At 51.5% G+C, this 17605-nt stretch overlaps 2 protein-coding genes across 3 annotated transcripts; both read left to right on the forward strand.

Annotated features, from left to right (window-relative positions):
- Positions 1–841: 841 nt before the first annotated feature.
- Positions 842–5474, forward strand: cnr2 (cannabinoid receptor 2). 2 transcript variants are annotated; one of them, XM_060053382.1, is made up of 3 exons: positions 842–986; positions 2001–2105; positions 3065–5474. In XM_060053382.1, the coding sequence occupies exons 2-3, from the start codon at positions 2030–2032 to the stop codon at positions 4228–4230; spliced, it is 1242 nt and encodes a 413-aa protein (XP_059909365.1). In that variant the 5' UTR covers positions 842–986; positions 2001–2029; the 3' UTR covers positions 4231–5474. The 2 variants fall into 2 exon arrangements, with proteins under 2 accessions (XP_059909365.1, XP_059909366.1); XM_060053383.1 differs by having other exon boundaries at positions 853–959.
- A 2159-nt stretch (positions 5475–7633) lies between these two features.
- On the forward strand, positions 7634–17169 carry akirin1 (akirin 1). Its single transcript, XM_060053405.1, has 5 exons — positions 7634–7968; positions 13932–14060; positions 15197–15325; positions 16335–16406; positions 16735–17169. Exons 1-5 carry the CDS (start codon positions 7767–7769, stop codon positions 16743–16745), a joined length of 543 nt encoding a protein of 180 aa, XP_059909388.1. The 5' UTR covers positions 7634–7766; the 3' UTR covers positions 16746–17169.
- Positions 17170–17605: the final 436 nt, after the last annotated feature.

The raw sequence follows: 17605 nt of genomic DNA on the forward strand, positions 1-17605 counted from the left end.
CTTCCTTTGGGTTTTGGGAGACATCCCTTGGCAAGGGGGGGTCTTGATGTGGGCCCCATGGGGGCGTGGAGAGGCCCTTGGAGACCGGAGCCGGGACTAAGGTCGATGCAGATTAAAGCTCCTTGAAGGGACACGATCATAGAGGACGTCACAACACTGCAGTCAGAACCGTAGGAGTCTGTCACCTCTACCATCAGTCAGATAAGCTTTTATTCTATAAGGCTGTCAAGTTCGATGATAGCCTGTTTTAATAAAACACAGACAGTAGGAAAACTTGTGACGGATGGATATAATATATAGATAAAAAATGATAATTTTTTCTTCGCCAGAAGCATGGAATGGCCTAATTCAGGTGAGGCCGTCGCAAGATTCGATCCGGTAATAGAGGTTGAAGGACCTCTGGATCAGGTGTTGGAACACTTCAGTCACCTTATCATACGGTTTCCTGTGCAACCATAAGGATGGAACTCTACAATACCATGTTGTGCTGCACATCTGATTAAAAAAACATTCACAGGAATATTTTACTCACAATATCTAGCATTAACTCCCACACGAGGCACTACTGAAATGAACCCACTCTGAGGTAACTAGGACAAACATTAATGATGCTACACTGCACTCTGGACAGTCGCTATCAGCCCCTACTTGTGGTAGTGGTGCAGCATGTTTTGATATGCTTTGATAGTTCTAAGCCTCACTTCAAAATGCATCCGGCCTTCTGCTAAGTTATTTTAAAGTATTTGAAAATGAGGCCTCATGAATAAGTGGTGACCGATGTGTCAATCTACTGGCTGCAATCATCTCCTCCTCCTCACCACAACCCAGTCATCCTCTGCTGTTGTGTGCTGCTCGTCACATTGTGTAAAGGATATCTCCCCAGAGCGCATCGCCATCACATACTCTATCAACATCATTTAATCTCATCAGAAATACTGGTCTCTAAAGGTGGTTTCAAGGTATCATTGAAAAAAATCATCTTCAAGGTATTTTATGTTTATTAAGTCATGTTTGTTTTGGATGTCTGTTTGAGATAGATTCAAAGCCGTTTTCTATCTTTATTCCGGAACAGAGCATGTAGAGTAGAGGATGAGGTGGGGGGTATTTCCCCTCGACGCAGCCTGGGGTGGGCTACTGTTAATATGACAAAGTCTACTCTCCTAAGAAGTGGAATGACCACAAAGTAGTTCATCTTATTGTGTATATTCTTTTGCACACTTAAATTGTTTACAAAATGATATTTTTGCATCTATTTATATGACAATGCCTTTTGTATTATTACCACTGGCACTTAGTACTGTCTACGTTTCCGTTGTGGGTCTCAGGAAACTGAAATAGCACCAGGTCTCAGAGATGCTAAATAGGGGAAGAGGATGACCTCAAAGTGGTGTAATTTCCAGGGAACCCTTATGAAATACTGATGCAACATGCCCTCCACCCCTTTTACCATTGGTGGAATAAATAAATATTAGAACAAACAAATGTAAAATCCATGAATGATGAGCACAAATTCAAATTTATTCATGTGCTTATATTTACTTCAATAGGTTCCATCTATCGGGATAATGCATTGAGTCTTAAGTTTGATTTAGACTTTGTACCTTAGATAATGTGCTATAACTTGAGGGGCATGACGAGGTCAAATTATAAAATATTTTCCCATAACGATCATTACACATGATAAATGTATTAAATGTGCATCCTAGCAGAAATACCGATTACTTTTACCTTTGAGTAAAGAACATAATTATTTCCCAAAGGGGGCAGCATATAGCACCTAGCAGGTCACATGGCTTGAGTGATTGGGACATCTCGGTCTAGATCATGATTTATATAAACGTTATGCCAAATGTGAGAATAAATCAGAAAAAAAATAAAAAGTAATGATAGGTCTTGATCCATGTACCCGATTCCACATAAACCAATGCAGGAAATGTTCCGGAATATTGCAGGGAAAGACTGCAATTTTAAAAGTAAACTAATTTAACTAATTTCTTCAGAAACGAATCACAGCTGAAGCAGACAGCATATGTGGGAGGGTTCCACCTCTGGTGTAACCAAGGCATTAAGACCACCGATGGAGAACTCCTCAGTAATACCTACAGGTACCCACATGTGAAATGTGTGTGTGTGTGTGTGTGTGTGTGTGTGTGTGTGTGTGTGTGTGTGTGTGTGTGTGTGTGTGTGTGTGTGTGTGTGTGTGTGTGTGTGTGTGTGTGTGTGTGTGTGTGTGTGTGTGTGTGTGTGTGTGTGTGTGTGTGTGTACATGTGTGTAAATGTATAAATGTGTATTATGTTGTATGGCTTTCAATGACATGTTCTGCCTATTTCAATCATTCTGAAACTATGTGATTGCTATGTGGAGGGGGTTTCACTGCCAGGGGAAAAGTTGTGGGTTAGAACCTGAATGGGCTCTGGGTTAGAACCTGAATGGGTTGTGGGTTAGAACCTGAATGGGTTGTGGGTTAGAACCTGAATGGGTTGTGGGTTAGGACCTGAATGGGTTGTGGGTTAGAACCTGAATGGGTTGTGGGTTAGGACCTGAATGGGTTGTGGGTAAGAACCTGAATGGGTTGTGGGTTAGAACCTGAATGGGCTCTGGGTTAGAACCTGAATGGGTTGTGGGTTAGGACCTGAATGGGTTGTGGGTTAGGACCTGAATGGGTTGTGGGTTAGAACCTGAATGGGCTCTGGGTTAGGACCTGAATGGGTTGTGGGTTAGAACCTGAATGGGCTCTGGGTTAGAACCTGAATGGGCTCTGGGTTAGAACCTGAATGGGCTCTGGGTTAGGACCTGAATGGGCTCTGGGTTAGGACCTGAATGGGCTCTGGGTTAGGACCTGAATGGGCTCTGGGTTAGGACCTGAATGGGCTCTGGGTTAGGACCTGAATGGGCTCTGGGTTAGGACCTGAATGGGCTCTGGGTTAGGACCTGAATGCCCGCAGAGATGAGCCGGTCGCCCTCATCCCTGCCGGCTCCTCGTGTCCAATAAGACGTTCGCTGTTAGCCTCCACTCGAGGGCCCGGGCCGCTTCATGTACCGCTGTGTTCCCCCCGGCCCCAGGGGCCCCCCAGGGCCTGGACTTCTTCATGGTGCTGTACCCCGGCGAGCAGAAGGCCATCGGGGTGCTGGGCCTGCTGGCGGGGGCCGTGGCCCTGCTGGAGAACGGGCTGGTGCTGTGCCTCATCGCCTGCTGCCCCGCGCTGCGCCGCCGCCCCACCTTCCTCTTCATGGGCAGCCTGGCGCTGGCCGACCTCTTGGCCAGCGCCTTCTACTCCGTCAGCTTCGTGGACTTCCACCTCTTCGGGCGGCGTGATGGGCCGGCCGCCTCGCTGGTGAAGCTGGGCGGCGTGACGCTGGCCTTCAGCGGCTCGGTGGGCAGCCTGCTGCTCACCGCCTTCGACCGCTTCCTGTGCCTGCACCGCTCGCACAGCTACCGGGCGGTGCTGACCCGGCGCCGCGCCCTCCTCGCGCTGCTGCTGCTCTGGACCGCCACCGTCCTGGTCTCCTTCCTCCCGCTGATGGGCTGGCAGTGCTCCACCGGGCTGTGGCCGCCCTGCTCCGAGCTCTTCCCCTACGTCAGCCTCAGCTTCCAGTTCTGCTGGACGGCCGCCATTGTTCTGGAGCTGCTGGTCATCCTGGCCGCCTACGCCATGATCCTCTGGAAGGCCCGCCTCCACACGGCCGCCATGGCCGCGCTGCAGGCCGCCACCGGCCCGCAGCGCGCCCGCGTCCGGCTGGACATCCGGCTGGCGCGCACCCTGAGCCTGGTGCTGCTCATCCTGGTGGGCTGCTGGCTGCCGGTGCTGGGCTTCATGCTGGCCGACGTCTCCACGGCGCTCAGCCCGGCCCAGAGGAGGGCCTTCGCCTTCTGCAGCATGCTGTGCCTGGTCAACTCCGCCGTCAACCCCCTGCTCTATGCACTGCGCTGCCAGGAGATCCGGCTGGCCCTGGTGGTCCGGCTGCGGTGTCTCACGGGGGGAGGGGCCTGCTGGCGTCGGAGGGCCGGGACCCCAACCCCCCGGGAGTCAGGACCGACCCAGCCCGAGGTGTCCGGAACGGGGATCAGCTCCTATGGCCTGGCCACCCCCTGGGGGAGCCAGCGGGAGGTGGGCAAGGGGGGGCAGCAGGAGGTGGGCAAGGGGGGGCAGCAGGAGGTGGGCAAGGGGGGGCAGCAGGAGGTGGACAGGGGGGGAGGAGCAGGAGGAGGTGGCGGGGAAGGAGTATAAGGTTAATTAGGACACCTTAATTAAATATAGTTAGTTACAACCTTTTATCTACAACAATAATGATTTAATATAAGAATCCGATGACGATGATGAAGTTATGACACCGTTATGGTATTAGTACTTTCCGTCTCCAGATTCCATATGAATGAAGGGTCTGTTCAGGACAGGCTATGGGACTCTGTGGAGCTCCATGTCGTATTATATCTTCATATAAGGACGATAATATTATGTGTTATAAGATAAGATCCTATTTATTGCTGACAGACCGGAGGCTGGTGGAGTCCCTTCCCCATCCTCCACTTTGTACATCCTATATCTAAATATATGGCTATATCTAGATATTTAAGGTAATTGTACGGCTAATTATGGTAAATTCTAACAGAATACATTAATTTAATTTTACATATTAATGTTTCACGACACCATAAGTGATTGAATGTATTGCTAATGCTAGCCGCGCTGCTAATGCTGCCCAGCTGTGACCTCAGCAGCCACCCTTGGACCCCCCTGTTCGTCAGCTGAAACGAAGTGCTGAGTGCGTCTGACTCCAAACCGAAACTAGTTTTAGTAGTAAGAAGCGATAGCAGTTGGCGACCTACTGACTGGCATGCATACACACAGAACTGTTACCTGATCAAAGAGAATTATGAGCGTATTTTTTAGATTTCTAATGTATATTCTTAACGAATGATGTGATAAAGTTCAAAAGCTTTATTTGTCCAATATGTTGCCATATTAGAAAATTGTCTTTGATTGAAGGCATCTGTTCTCTAATTGTGTTTATGTGGTGCTTGTGTAAGGAGTATATTGTGTGTGTGTATTGCCTTGGGTGTGAAGGATTTGTGTAGAGATGTTTTGGCTAGAGGCACTCTGCATCTTCTGCCTGATGGAAGCAGCTCAAAGCAGCTGTGGAGGAGGTGGGAGGGATCCAGGAGAGGGGACGGGAGGGATCCAGGAGAGGGGACGGGAGGGATCCAGGAGAGGGGACGGGAGGGATCCAGGAGAGGGGACGGGAGGGATCCAGGAGAATGGAATTGGTCTTCCTCTCCACTGCTTGAGTGTGCAAGTCTGGAAACTGTTTTTTTTTGGATGCGGGTTGTATTGCTTGCCTGCTTAATTATCCTAGCCAGTTTTCCCTTGCATCTGCTTGTTAGGAAGCTGTACCAAGATGTAATGTTGAAGGAGAAGACAGATTCCATCAGTGTCTGATAAACCGTTAATAAAATGTCCTTTCTGACATCGAACCCTTTCAGCTTCCTCAGGAGACACATGCGCTGTTGGGCTTTTTTGTAAACGCCGTCTCCGTGCTGGGAGAAGAACTCAAACATTGTAGTGCGTCTTTCATTGCCCAAAGTCTGGTTTGAGGTACAAAAGGACTTCTGTGTACAACAATGTTATGGACTTTAGAGGCATTTAATGCTTTTAATGTAACGATTGTGTTGAAAAGAACCAGCACTGTTACACTGAGTACAAAAACTTTGGAAATAGTGTTAGTAACAGTGGATTAGTATTAAAAAAAATGCTTTGGCCGAGCGTGAGGGGAGTAATAATACTGGACGGCTCTTTACTGGTCGGATCCTTACCCTCCCAGATTCATGTTCACACTTTGCTGGACATGGATTCTGTGAGGAATGAGAAATGATTTACTCTTGTCATAAAAAAATAATGAGGTTGAAATGCCCAAAATGACACTAGGACGATTACACTTCCTGGACAAAGGAATGTACGCAGAGCCGGCCCTAGGCATAGGCAGTATAGGCAAATGCTTGGGGCGCCGTCATCCGCGGGGGGCGCCGAAAACGGGGGGAGAAAAAATAAATAAAAAATAATAATAATAATTATATACATATATACATATATATATATATAATACTACTTTTTTTTTTCAGTGCCATTACTACTATTATTTCGAAATATTATTTAAGCCCACAGCAACATAAAGTCATTACAAAGGCTATTAAATAATGGAGAAGCCTTTTTTCTGGGTGCCTGCCTGGCTCGTTGCTCTGTACCTGCCCTCTGTGAGGGGGGCGGGGTCAAGAGTGTGCAGTTAAAGTGAATTAATGTTAATATTTCACACCATAGCTTTCACATATCATTCATAGGCTATATATACATTCATTTCACTGCACTTTATTGTTTTTTGCACTGTGGTGAGACTGAATTGCATTGCAATGACAATAAAGTTGAATGAATCTCATCACATTTTCATTAGTCTATATTAGTCTCATGTATAGCACACCAAGCATCTGTTTTTTTTATTAAAATGTAACATGCAGTCGTCACATATACTTCTCTTCTCCCTTCAGATGCACTTTTAAAATATTTCAGTACCACCCCCAGTGACACAGCATCAGGTGCTGCTGTCCCGTCTACCTCTGCACAGCCCTAATTTTGTATTTTTTTTACACTTCAGTTGAGTGCTTGTTTAATCTCTGGTTAGAACCAAATTAGATAAACCATACTACATTTAATTGTATTTACAATAATTTGAATCTGAACTCTATTATTTTGCTTATGAATGCCTTTAGTAAACATCATGCATTTCTTTGCAGTATTTTGTGCATACTTATTGTATGAGTGATTCATTGCTTGTTACTTGGTTTGTAATACGTTTCGTGTGTTTAATTTTCTATCTAAAATCAAAGAGTCTCAAAGACAAAGCTTTGTAGCTTCTCTGAGTTTATGAACATTGGTAGTTGAATTTACTGTGCGATCCAACGGGGTAGGGGGCGCCAGCAAAAATCTTGCCTAGGGCGCCAAATTGGTCAGGGCTGGCCCTGAATGTACGTATTTTAATATGAACCCAGGACACTGACTTTGAGGAGCTCTGATGCTGATGATGCAGTGTGAATGGTCCTCTCTGAGTCGGACTGCTTTCTATTGACCTGGAGATCTGAGGGCTGGTGAACCTTTAAAGTTCAATTCAAAACAGCTCAACAAACACGAACCTCGGTGCGCGAAGACAAAAACGGTTTAAAATAAACATCCATGAATAGATATGAACTTTACTAATTGCAGCGTAGAATTGAAAAAACAATCGCTTAGCATTCGTTTATTTAACACACGTATCCAATATCTGCGTAATTAGTATACCTCCAATTTGAAAGTTGAGCTCCCCCCTGCTCCCTTCTGGATGGTACGCTCCGCCCTGTGACGTATGAACCAGCCTGGTCACTACGTCACATGGCGGAGCGTACCATCCAAGGAGGATAAGGGGGGAGCGTACCGAGCGTACCTTCGGAGGTACCACTCAGCGCTGAGTCGGAGACTCGTCGCTGTGACCACAAGAAAGAATTATATCTGTCTGCGTAATTGTGTACACCATGACTCTATTTTGAATGCTGAGTCCCCCCCTGCTCCCCTCCGGATGGTACGCTCCGCTGTGTGACGTATGAACCAGAGGGCGGGGCCTCAGCTCCAGTCGTCGCTGTGACCACAAGAAAGGAACCGGGAGATCCGCGAAAAAACGTCGGGTCTTTCTACGGGTCGTTTCCCCCTCAGATCACAGTAATCCTTCGGTACCGCGGACCGCCATGGCCTGCGGAGCGACGTTGAAGCGATCCCTGGAGTTCGAGGCCCTCCTCAGCCCCGGGTCCCCCAAGCGGAGGCGGTGCAGCCCGCTACCGGGGGCTCCGAGCACTCCCTCACCGCAGAGGTGCAACCTCCGCCCGCCGGTCGACAACCCCTCGATGTCCCCGGTTCCCACCGCCGGAGGGGAGACCCGGCTGACCCCAGGTATGGATGTGGTTAAGATGGAGGGTCGGGGGGGGGGGGATGGGGCCGACATGGGGGAGGGGGTGAGCCAGGGTTGGGGGTTGGAAGGTAAAGCTTTAGCCTCGCCGAGCTACCGCTAGGTCGGCTAGCTCTCTACAAAGAGCCTCTCCTTCCTCGGACCGACCATCCGAACGTACCCGGTGCCAGGCGCTCGGTGTGCGAATGGTTCTGTCTCTAACCCGGGCCTTTGGTGTTGACGGACACAGCACCAGGCCCTCGGTGTGCGGATGGTTCTGTCTCTCATGTGCAGGTCTGAGCAGCAGACGTCGGCCCCAATGCTCCTCAAACACAACTTATCTTCACGCATTGTTGGAGCAAATCCTATTTCTAGAATTGTCTCCCAAACTGAACCATCGCCGCCGAACCCCGTTCCAAAGCCCGTGTTAAGAGTATTGTGCGGTGGCTAACAATGAAAAACAATGAGAACCCTTTAAACATTGATTTAAAACACAATAGCTGTGAAACAATGGCCTGTATGCTAACTCTGGGTCCTGCCTTTTGTTATCCGGCGGCTCGCAACCGAGTCCTATTTTAAAGACCCCTAACGTTGACACTCTTTAGGAATATAAATCCTGGACGGCCGATAATGAGCTGGTAGCCGGTAGGGCTGCTCTTCACCGGGCCTCGAGTGTCCGGTGCGGGATGGGGGGGGTGAACAGCCTCCCCTCCCTTCTCCGCCAGCCCCCCCATTGGTGTGAAAACCAGCGCATTCAGGCGGAGAGAACGGGTCTCGTTGTGTCTGGGTCTGGTGATCACCTGGAGACCCCCGCTGTCTGGGCCTGGAGACCCCCACTGTGTCTGGTTCTGGTGATCACCTGGAGACCCCCTGCTGAATGGGGTTGTGGTGATTTTGTCCAATCACAGTCTGCAGGTCGACAGTAGCTAATGCCTGGGCTGTTAGTTTCTGTTCCTTTACAAAGGGTTTGTCTTGTATTTTGATGTTATTCAATCTCTTCCTGGAAAGAGTTGAGTCGGATTAGGAGGCGGTGAGCCATTCCCAAGACTAGGATTAGGGTTCAGTCTAGTCCCGAGACTTTAGGCGGGATGCAGAATCACCGGTTAAAGGAGGTAGAGGACATCTCCCCTGTACAATAATACAGGGCATGAACCTTCATTATCTATCGCCCTCCCCGCTGTGTCACACAACATCTCCAGCTCTGTAGTTCAGACGCCCGAGCTCTGAGTCGTCATGTTCCCCGCGTCGTCTCTTTATCCAAGATGGAGCACAGTACCAATGCTCCCATGATTTCTCCTTATTTATTATTTATTGTATCAGTATCTGACATGCGAGGCCTGCGTTATGAGCGGGTGCTACGTGTGCCGGTCACCTCTGGCTGTCTGGGGTGGCGTGTCGTTAGCAGGAAGGTGGTTCCCTATTCCACGCAGCCCCTCTTTCCTGTTTCAATAAAACGTATTGACTCAGAGTGACTGTGGGGAGAATTTCAATGAGTGTAAGCTGGTGCCCAGTGGCTCCCCGGGCCCCGACGGTAGCCAGAGGCCCCTGAACCCACTCTGTTTGTTCGGTGTCAATGGGGTTCCGGCCCCCAAACCCAGCCTGGGGTCTCCCCGGGTCCTGGGAGTCTTTAATGTTCAAGGCTAAAGAGCTTTCCAAGCTATCAAAACAACGTGCACACAAAATCTTTGATGCGTCAGCGAGCAGCTAGTGGAGGTTCCAACCCACCGGGGAGTCAGTGGTCTCTCTAAGGCGGTCTCACCTGTCGGCTCTGAGGCGGTCTCACCTGTCGGCTCTTGAGGCGGTCTCACCTGTCGGCTCTGAGGCGGTCTCACCTGTCAGCTGTGTTTGGTCAGCATGTCGTACTGATGGTCTCTATAGAGCCCCCCCCCCTGAGGGCTCATACCTGGACTCCAGCAGAGCCTGTCTGCCATCGTTATCTTTTGTCGTTCGGCAGATACACCCCCCCCCCCCCTTTCTATGAAGCTTCAGAGCTTCATAGGAATATGAGGTGTAATATCTGTAGAGAGCAGAGACTGATCGACCAATACGGCTTGATTTGTTTTGTCTTAGTTGGCCCAACCAGATGCTTATCCATCGACAATGAGCCTGCTTTCTATACACCGATATCTTCATCAAATATCTATTTTCTTCTTTGGATTAAAGATCTGAATTGTGTCTGAGAATCAGCGAGCTCCACTGGACTCTGAACTGCAGCGTCATGGTGCTAATGAAAGCTGGTGTGTGTGTGTGTGTTTAAACATTCTCCCCCACTAAAAGCTCTCCCCCCGGACTCTCTCTCCTGTGTTTCCCCCTGAGCGGGGCTCAGTGTTAGCAGCTAATGTTTGAGCTAAAGGGTGGACCGTCGATGGCTTCCTGTGAGGTTGTTTCTTTCTCCCAAGCTCGGTGGCAGTACAGCTGTACTAGAAGCACTGGGAATGGCGCTAGTATCTCCAAAGCCAAAGAGAAACCCAGAGATGAAAACGAGTCAGAATGCAAGTGAAAGGAAGATTCAGTGGGGGGAGGGGTGAGGGAGTGTCAGCCATTGTTTGGCTTTCATTAGTGACAGAGTCCGGAGATGTGGTCAGGTGGAACCTTCTGCTGAACTCAGGACAGGAGCAGCAGAAGAATTCCATACTTTATTAGCTGTCAATCCAACCTGTCGGGGCTGCTTCTGGGTGGAGACACACCTGTCCAGGTGAGTTACGCCCCGGTCGCAGGTAGATCCAGTGTCCACTAGTGATAACTGACACTTCACTAGTGTCGCATTCTGACCATGCAGTTATTGAAGAGATTGTGTTAACATTGTTTGCTATTTGGTACTCTTGGTGGTTATGAATACACTGAGATAAAGCAGGTTTGTGGACCCCCCTCCCCCCACTGTGCTGTCCAGAGGCATCACCCCAGCCTCCTGTTTCTCCACGCAGTTATCACGTCCACCCAGTCCCCCCAGTGTCCTGATCTGATCCCAGGTCTGTGGCCCAGACCAGTCCATTGATTGTCTAGCCTGGTCATTGCCGGGGTCACTGTTGCCTGGCAACAGTCTTGGATGGGATCCTAGTAGTTTTGTATTTTTGTAGGTGAAGATACAACGTGAGGGGTGGATTGTGTGTTGATTTGATGTGGTAAAGAGGGTGGAATTGTTAGTTGATGTATGAAGGCCGTAGACCGATTACAGCTGGGTGTGGACTGGTATTCTGACCTCAAGCAGTTGGAATGGTGAGGTCAATCTAATCACTTTACATTCTGTTGCTGTAATCAAATGAATACCTCACTTAAAAGAGACCATTATCATGGATTTGTAAACAATTTGTATACCTAAAAATAACCACCTTTTTATAGTCTCATAGCCGAACATAACCATCTCTATAGTCTCATAGCTGAACATAACATCTCTATAGTCTCATAGCTGAACATAACATCTCTATAGTCTCATAGCTGAACATAACATCTCTATAGTCTCATAGCTGAACATAACATCTCTATAGTCTCATAGCTGAACATAACATCTCTATAGTCTCATAGCTGAACATAACATCTCTATAGTCTCATAGCTGAACATAACATCTCTATAGTCTCATAGCTGAACATAACATCTCTATAGTCTCATAGCTGAACATAACATCTCTATAGTCTCATAGCTAATGCCTAAACATAACCATCTCTATAACTCAAACCTAAACATAACCATCTCCAACCTACACTTTAGCATCGCTAACTAGTCTTCAATAAATCCTTAATGACTTTATAGCTGGACTGCAGTGAAGCCTACCTGAACACGAGCCCTAGACGGGGCTCTACAGCCCAGGGCCCGGGCCGTAGGGCACTGGACAGGGCTCTACAGCCCAGGGCCCGGGCCGTAGAGCCCTGTCCTCTCTGAAGCCTCTGGTGGAGGCTTCAGAGAGGACAGGGCTCTACGGCCCGGGCCTGGGGGTATGTCCCCTCCACTGGGGGCTCTACAGCCGGGGTCCTGGGGGTATGTCCCCTCCACTGGGGGCTCTACAGCCGGGGTCCTGGAGGTATGTCCCCTCCACTGGGGGCTCTACAGCCGGGGCCCTGGGGGTATGTCCCCTCCACTGGGGGCTCTACAGCCGGGGCCCTGGGGGTCTGTCCCCTCCACTGGGGGCTCTACAGCCGGGGCCCTGGGGGTATGTCCCCTCCACTGGGGGCTCTACAGCCGGGGCCCTGGGGGTATGTCCCCTCCATCGGGGGCTCTACAGCCGGGGCCCTGGGGGTATGTCCCCTCCACTGGGGGCTCTACAGCCGGGGCCCTGGGGGTCTGTCCCCTCCACTGGGGGCTCTACAGCCGGGGCCCTGGGGGTCTGTCCCCTCCACTGGGGGCTCTACAGCCGGGGCCCTGGGGGTCTGTCCCCTCCACTGGGGGCTCTACAGCCTGGGGGTATGTCCCCTCCACTGGGGGCTCTACAGCCGGGGCCCTGGGGGTCTGTCCCCTCCACTGGGGGCTCTACAGCCGGGGTCCTGGGGGTATGTCCCCTCCATCGGGGGCTCTACAGCCGGGGCCCTGGGGGTCTGTCCCCTCCATCGGGGGCTCTACAGCCGGGGCCCTGGGGGTATGTCCCCTCCATCGGGGGCTCTACAGCCGGGGCCCTGGGGGTATGTCCCCTCCATCGGGGGCTCTACAGCCTGGGGTCTGTCCCCTCCACTGGTGAACCAACACCCCTGGGGGGGGATTAGAACCATAGAAGGCCCCTCACTCCTCCTCACGCTGGCTGGAGAGACGACACAAAATGGCCTCCAACGAGAGGGCTGGGGCGACGGTCGACTATCACGCTCTGTCATGGCCTCCCCGCCCCAGATAACCCAGGCAGGGGGTCTGGGGGCAGGACCCTCCGCTCTCTGGGGCGGGCAGATAGTCCCGTTCGCCCCCCCCCCAAGGTGCTCAGGGCCGGACCCCAGCCAGGAGCACGGGGCGGGGAGAGCAGGAAGTAGGGTTGAGTTCCTCCTCTTGAGGTGGGGGGGGGGCACTGAGTCAGCTGGTGAACACACTCTTGTGATGGGGCCCCAGGCCGTTGGGTAATACCCTCTGAGGGCACTTCCCGTTGGACTGCGACCCACTGGGCCTTCGCTGACCTCCTTCTGGGATATTGGGGTGCGTGTTGTTTTGAATCTGCACGTCCGTCGTGTGGAGCTGGCTCTGACTGAGAGTTACCCCACACAGGAAGTGGACATGGCTCTGAAGGAAGTTCTATCCCCCAGGGTTACCATCAGCCTCCACCCTACACCATCAGCCCCCACCCTTCACCATCAGCCTCCACCCTACACCATCAGCCCCCACCCTTCACCATCAGCCCCCACCCTTCACCATCAGCCCCCACCCTTCACCATCAGCCCCCACCCTACACCACCAGCCTCCACCCTACACCATCAGCCCCCACCCTAGTCCATCAGCCTCCACCCTAGACCATCAGCCTCCACCCTAGACCATCAGCCTCCACCCTAGACCATCAGCCCCCACCCTAGACCATCAGCCTCCACCCTAGACCATCAGCCCCCACCCTAGACCATCAGCCTCCAGCTGACTCCACCCTACACCATCAGCCTTCACTCTACACAATCAGCCTTCATTCTACACCATCAGCCTCCACCCTCCACCATCAGCCTCCACCCTCCACCATCAGCCTCCACCCTACACCATCAGCCTCCACCCTACACCATCAGCCCCCACCCTACACCATCAGCCCCCACCCTACACCATCAGCCCCCACCCTACACCATCAGCCTCCACCCTAGACCACCAGCCTCCACCCTACACCACCAGCCTCCACCCTACACCATCAGCCTCCACCCTACACCATCAGCCTCCACCCTAGACCATCAGCCCCCACTCTACACCATCAGCCTTCACCCTACACCATCACCCTACACCACCAGCCTCCACTCTACACCATCAGCCTCCACCCTACACCACCAGCCTCCACCTGACCCTGCTGCTGCCCCTCTTGTGTTACAGAGCAGATCTTCCAGAACCTCCGTCATGAGTACAGCCGTATCCAGCGGCGACGGCAGCTGGAGGCCGCCTTCAACCAGAGCGAGGCGGCCAGCCCCAGCAGCGCTCTGACCGCGCCCTGCTCCCCCCCAGGTACAGAGCTGCCCCCCGGGGCGGTCCCGTCCACCTGGGCGTACCCCCCCTGCTGCATGGCCTTTGTGTTGCTCTGAGTGACTCTGGATCCAATCAGCTGCTCATCGAGTGAGGAGCACAGGAAGCCCTGCTGCAGAGCGGCGGGTTAGAGCTCAGCGCTAGTGAGGAGGACAGGAAGCCCTGCTGCAGAGCGGCGGGTTAGAGCTCAGCGCTAGTGAGGAGGACAGGAAGCCCTGCTGCAGAGCGGCGGGTTAGAGCTCAGCGCTAGTGAGGAGGACAGGAAGCCCTGCTGCAGAGCGGCGGGTTAGAGCTCAGCGCTAGTGAGGAGCACAGGAAGCCCTGCTGCAGAGCGGTGGGTTAGAGCTCAGCGCTAGTGAGGAGGACAGGAAGCCCTGCTGCAGAGCGGCGGGTTAGAGCTCAGCGCTAGTGAGGAGGACAGGAAGCCCTGCTGCAGAGCGGCGGGTTAGAGCTCAGCGCTAGTGAGGAGGACAGGAAGCCCTGCTGCAGAGCGGCGGGTTAGAGCTCAGCGCTAGTGAGGAGGACAGGAAGCCCTGCTGCAGAGCGGTGGGTTAGAGCTCAGCGCTAGTGAGGAGGACAGGAAGCCCTGCTGCAGAGCGGCGGGTTAGAGCTCAGCGAGTGAGGAGGACAGGAAGCCCTGCTGCAGAGCGGCGGGTTAGAGCTCAGCGAGTGAGGAGGACAGGAAGCCCTGCTGCAGAGCGAGGGAGCGGGTTAGAGCTCAGCGTTAGTCGGTCTGAGCTCTCGCAAGGTTATGAGAGGGTTGATCCCCTGTGAAGGGCTGAGGTTATGAGAGGGTGTGTTCTATGAAGGGCTGAGGTTATGAGAGGGTGTGTTCCTCTATGAAGGGCTGAGGTTATGAGAGGGTGTGTTCTATGAAGGGCTGAGGTTATGAGAGGGTGTGTTCCTCTATGAAGGGCTGAGGTTATGAGAGGGTGTGTTCCTCTATGAAGGGCTGAGGTTATGAGAGGGTGTGTTCTATGAAGGGCTGAGGTTATGAGAGGGTGTGTTCCTCTATGAAGGGCTGAGGTTATGAGAGGGTGTGTTCCTCTATGAAGGGCTGAGGTTATGAGAGGGTGTGTTCCCCTGTGCTGACGACCGTGCTGCACTGTGATTGGCAGGCAGCTCCAGGAAGGACGCGCCGTGGTTCACCCTGCGCCAGGTGAGCTACCTGTGTGAGCGTCTGCTGAAGGACCACGAGGAGAAGATCCGCGAGGAGTACGAACAGATCCTTAACACAAAACTCGCAGGTACCCCATCACCGTACGCCCCACACGACCGCCAGGGGTCAAACTACCAACCAGACGCTGCAGACGACCGCCGGGGGTCAAACTACCAACCAGACTCTTTAGACGACCGTCAGGGGTCAAACTACCAACCAGACTCTAACCTTCATATCCCAGATATTGAAGCTACAAATCTTGTGTCTTTAAGATTCCCATCATCTCATGTATTCAAACTACCAACCCACTTTTACTGTCTAAAGCACCCACACTACTTTAAACCAACGATCCCACACTAAACAATTCATTGACGGTCTTTAATCTCCCAACCCCGGTGTGAACATGTGTTTAAACTACCAACCCAGGTGTGAACATGTGTTTAAACTACCAACCCAGGTGTGAACATGTGTTTAAACTACCAACCCAGGTGTGAACATGTGTTTAAACTACCAACCCAGGTGTGAACATGTGTTTAAACTACCGGCCACAGTGTTGACATGTCTTTAAACTACCAACCAAGGTGTGAACATGTGTTTAAACTACCAACCCAGGTGTGAACATGTCTTTAAACTACCAACCCAGGTGTGAACATGTCTTTAAACTACCAACCAAGGTGTGAACATGTGTTTAAACTACCAACCCAGGTGTGAACATGTGTTTAAACTACCAACCCAGGTGTGAACATGTGTTTTAACTACCAACCCAGGTGTGAACATGTGTTTAAACTACCGGCCACAGTGTTGACATGTCTTTAAACTACCAACCCCCGTGTTACAAATATCACTTTTAACATGTTTAACCTACCGATCTGTCTGCTAGCCAGGCTGACGTAGAGCTAAACGGGTAAAGGGTAAAGGTCAGGTGTCCTGGGGCAAAGTGAGCTCCCCACATCTCTCTGACCGCACCTCTCAAAGGCTCCAAACCCCTTCAGTGTTCCTAACCTGACGGGGGTTGGTGGAGATGAGGCTGGGGCTGGGGCCGGCCCGGCGGCCATCTTGTGCGGCCCCGTCAGTAAAGATGCTCTCTTGTCTTCCAGAACAATATGAATCTTTTGTGAAATTCACACAAGACCAAATAATGCGAAGATACGGAGCGCGGCCAGCCAGTTGTAAGTAGTATCACCGCACACTAAAACACACTACACACAACAATACACACACCACAAATGAAATACAATACACAGCGTACATTCAAATACACTACACACTACAATACACACACTACACACTAAAATACACTACACACCACATGTTACAATACGCACTACACCACATGTTACAATACACACTACACACTAAAATACACTACACACCACATATAACAAAACATACTACAATACACACAGCCCCCCCCCACAGAGCCACCTGAAGGCGGGCTCTTGTGTAGACAGCGTTTCCTGTCCGCGACGCTCATCCCCTCTCCACTTCCTGTTTCAGACGTCTCCTGAACGCCCGACGCGCCGACCCCCCCCCCGAGCCTCTCTCTTCCAAGATGGCCGCCCTCGGCTCCTCCTCCACTTTTACAGTTTTTAAGTTGTTTTTTGTTTTTGTATTTCTTTGATCCGTTTTGGTTGCCATGACGATGTATCTCCTCCCTTTGATCCTCTGGTTCTCTGCTCCGGAGTCGTTAATCTGAGCGTTAATTGTACAAAGCCCCCCCCCCCCCCCACCACACACACCTGGTGACGGAGGCTCCAGCTGGACCCGCTGCGCACCAGAACCTGCTCCACCCCCTCCCCCCTCTAACAGCCCCCACCCCCCGCTACACCCTCCATTTAACAGCCCCACCCCCGCAACACCCTCCCCCTGCTTTGCTCCTCTTGCCCCCCCCCCCCCCTCCTTCTTTTGCATAAATAAAAGTTCTGTGAAGCAACCGCCTGTCTGTGTTGTCACTTTCACTTCCTGTGTCGTCACGGTTACCCCTGGAATAGTGCGCTAATTAATAATCTATGCTTCACGTCATAATGACCTCCCTGGGAATCATAAAGTAGTTATTTTATTATCCAACCCTGATCGTGAACTAAAGCCGTGACGTCCTCGCCTACGATGGTTGAAGAGACGGTTGGTATCTGTTTATGAAACTAAACATTTAATTTTGCTGCCTCCCCATTTTGGTAGAGGTTATTTTAGTTGTATGTTATTATATTAGTGTCATTAAAGTTAAACATTGTTCTGACCGCTACACCAGAGGAAGGTTGATCCGAGGTTGGGTGATCCGTGAGAACTGGTTTCCGTTCCGCATTAGAGGAGAGAGAAGAGAGGACTCCAAACCATACGGTACCTCCTGTAAGGCCCGAGCTGCTCCGGA

This window comes from Gadus macrocephalus, chromosome 6 (assembly GCF_031168955.1).
Source record: "Gadus macrocephalus chromosome 6, ASM3116895v1".
NCBI classification, from domain to species: Eukaryota; Metazoa; Chordata; class Actinopteri; order Gadiformes; family Gadidae; genus Gadus; species Gadus macrocephalus.

Excerpts from the sequence above, each read along its gene's own strand:
- cnr2 (XM_060053382.1), top strand. The coding sequence starts at position 2,030 with ATGTGGGAGGGTTCCACCTCTGGTGTAACCAAGGCATTAAGACCACCG. Across the intron at positions 2,106-3,064 it reads CTCCTCAGTAATACCTACAG|GGGCCCCCCAGGGCCTGGAC; the intron begins GTACCCACATGT and ends CCCCGGCCCCAG.
- akirin1 (XM_060053405.1), top strand. The coding sequence starts at position 7,767 with ATGGCCTGCGGAGCGACGTTGAAGCGATCCCTGGAGTTCGAGGCCCTC. Across the intron at positions 7,969-13,931 it reads GGAGACCCGGCTGACCCCAG|AGCAGATCTTCCAGAACCTC; the intron begins GTATGGATGTGG and ends CTTGTGTTACAG. Across the intron at positions 15,326-16,334 it reads CCTTAACACAAAACTCGCAG|AACAATATGAATCTTTTGTG; the intron begins GTACCCCATCAC and ends CTTGTCTTCCAG.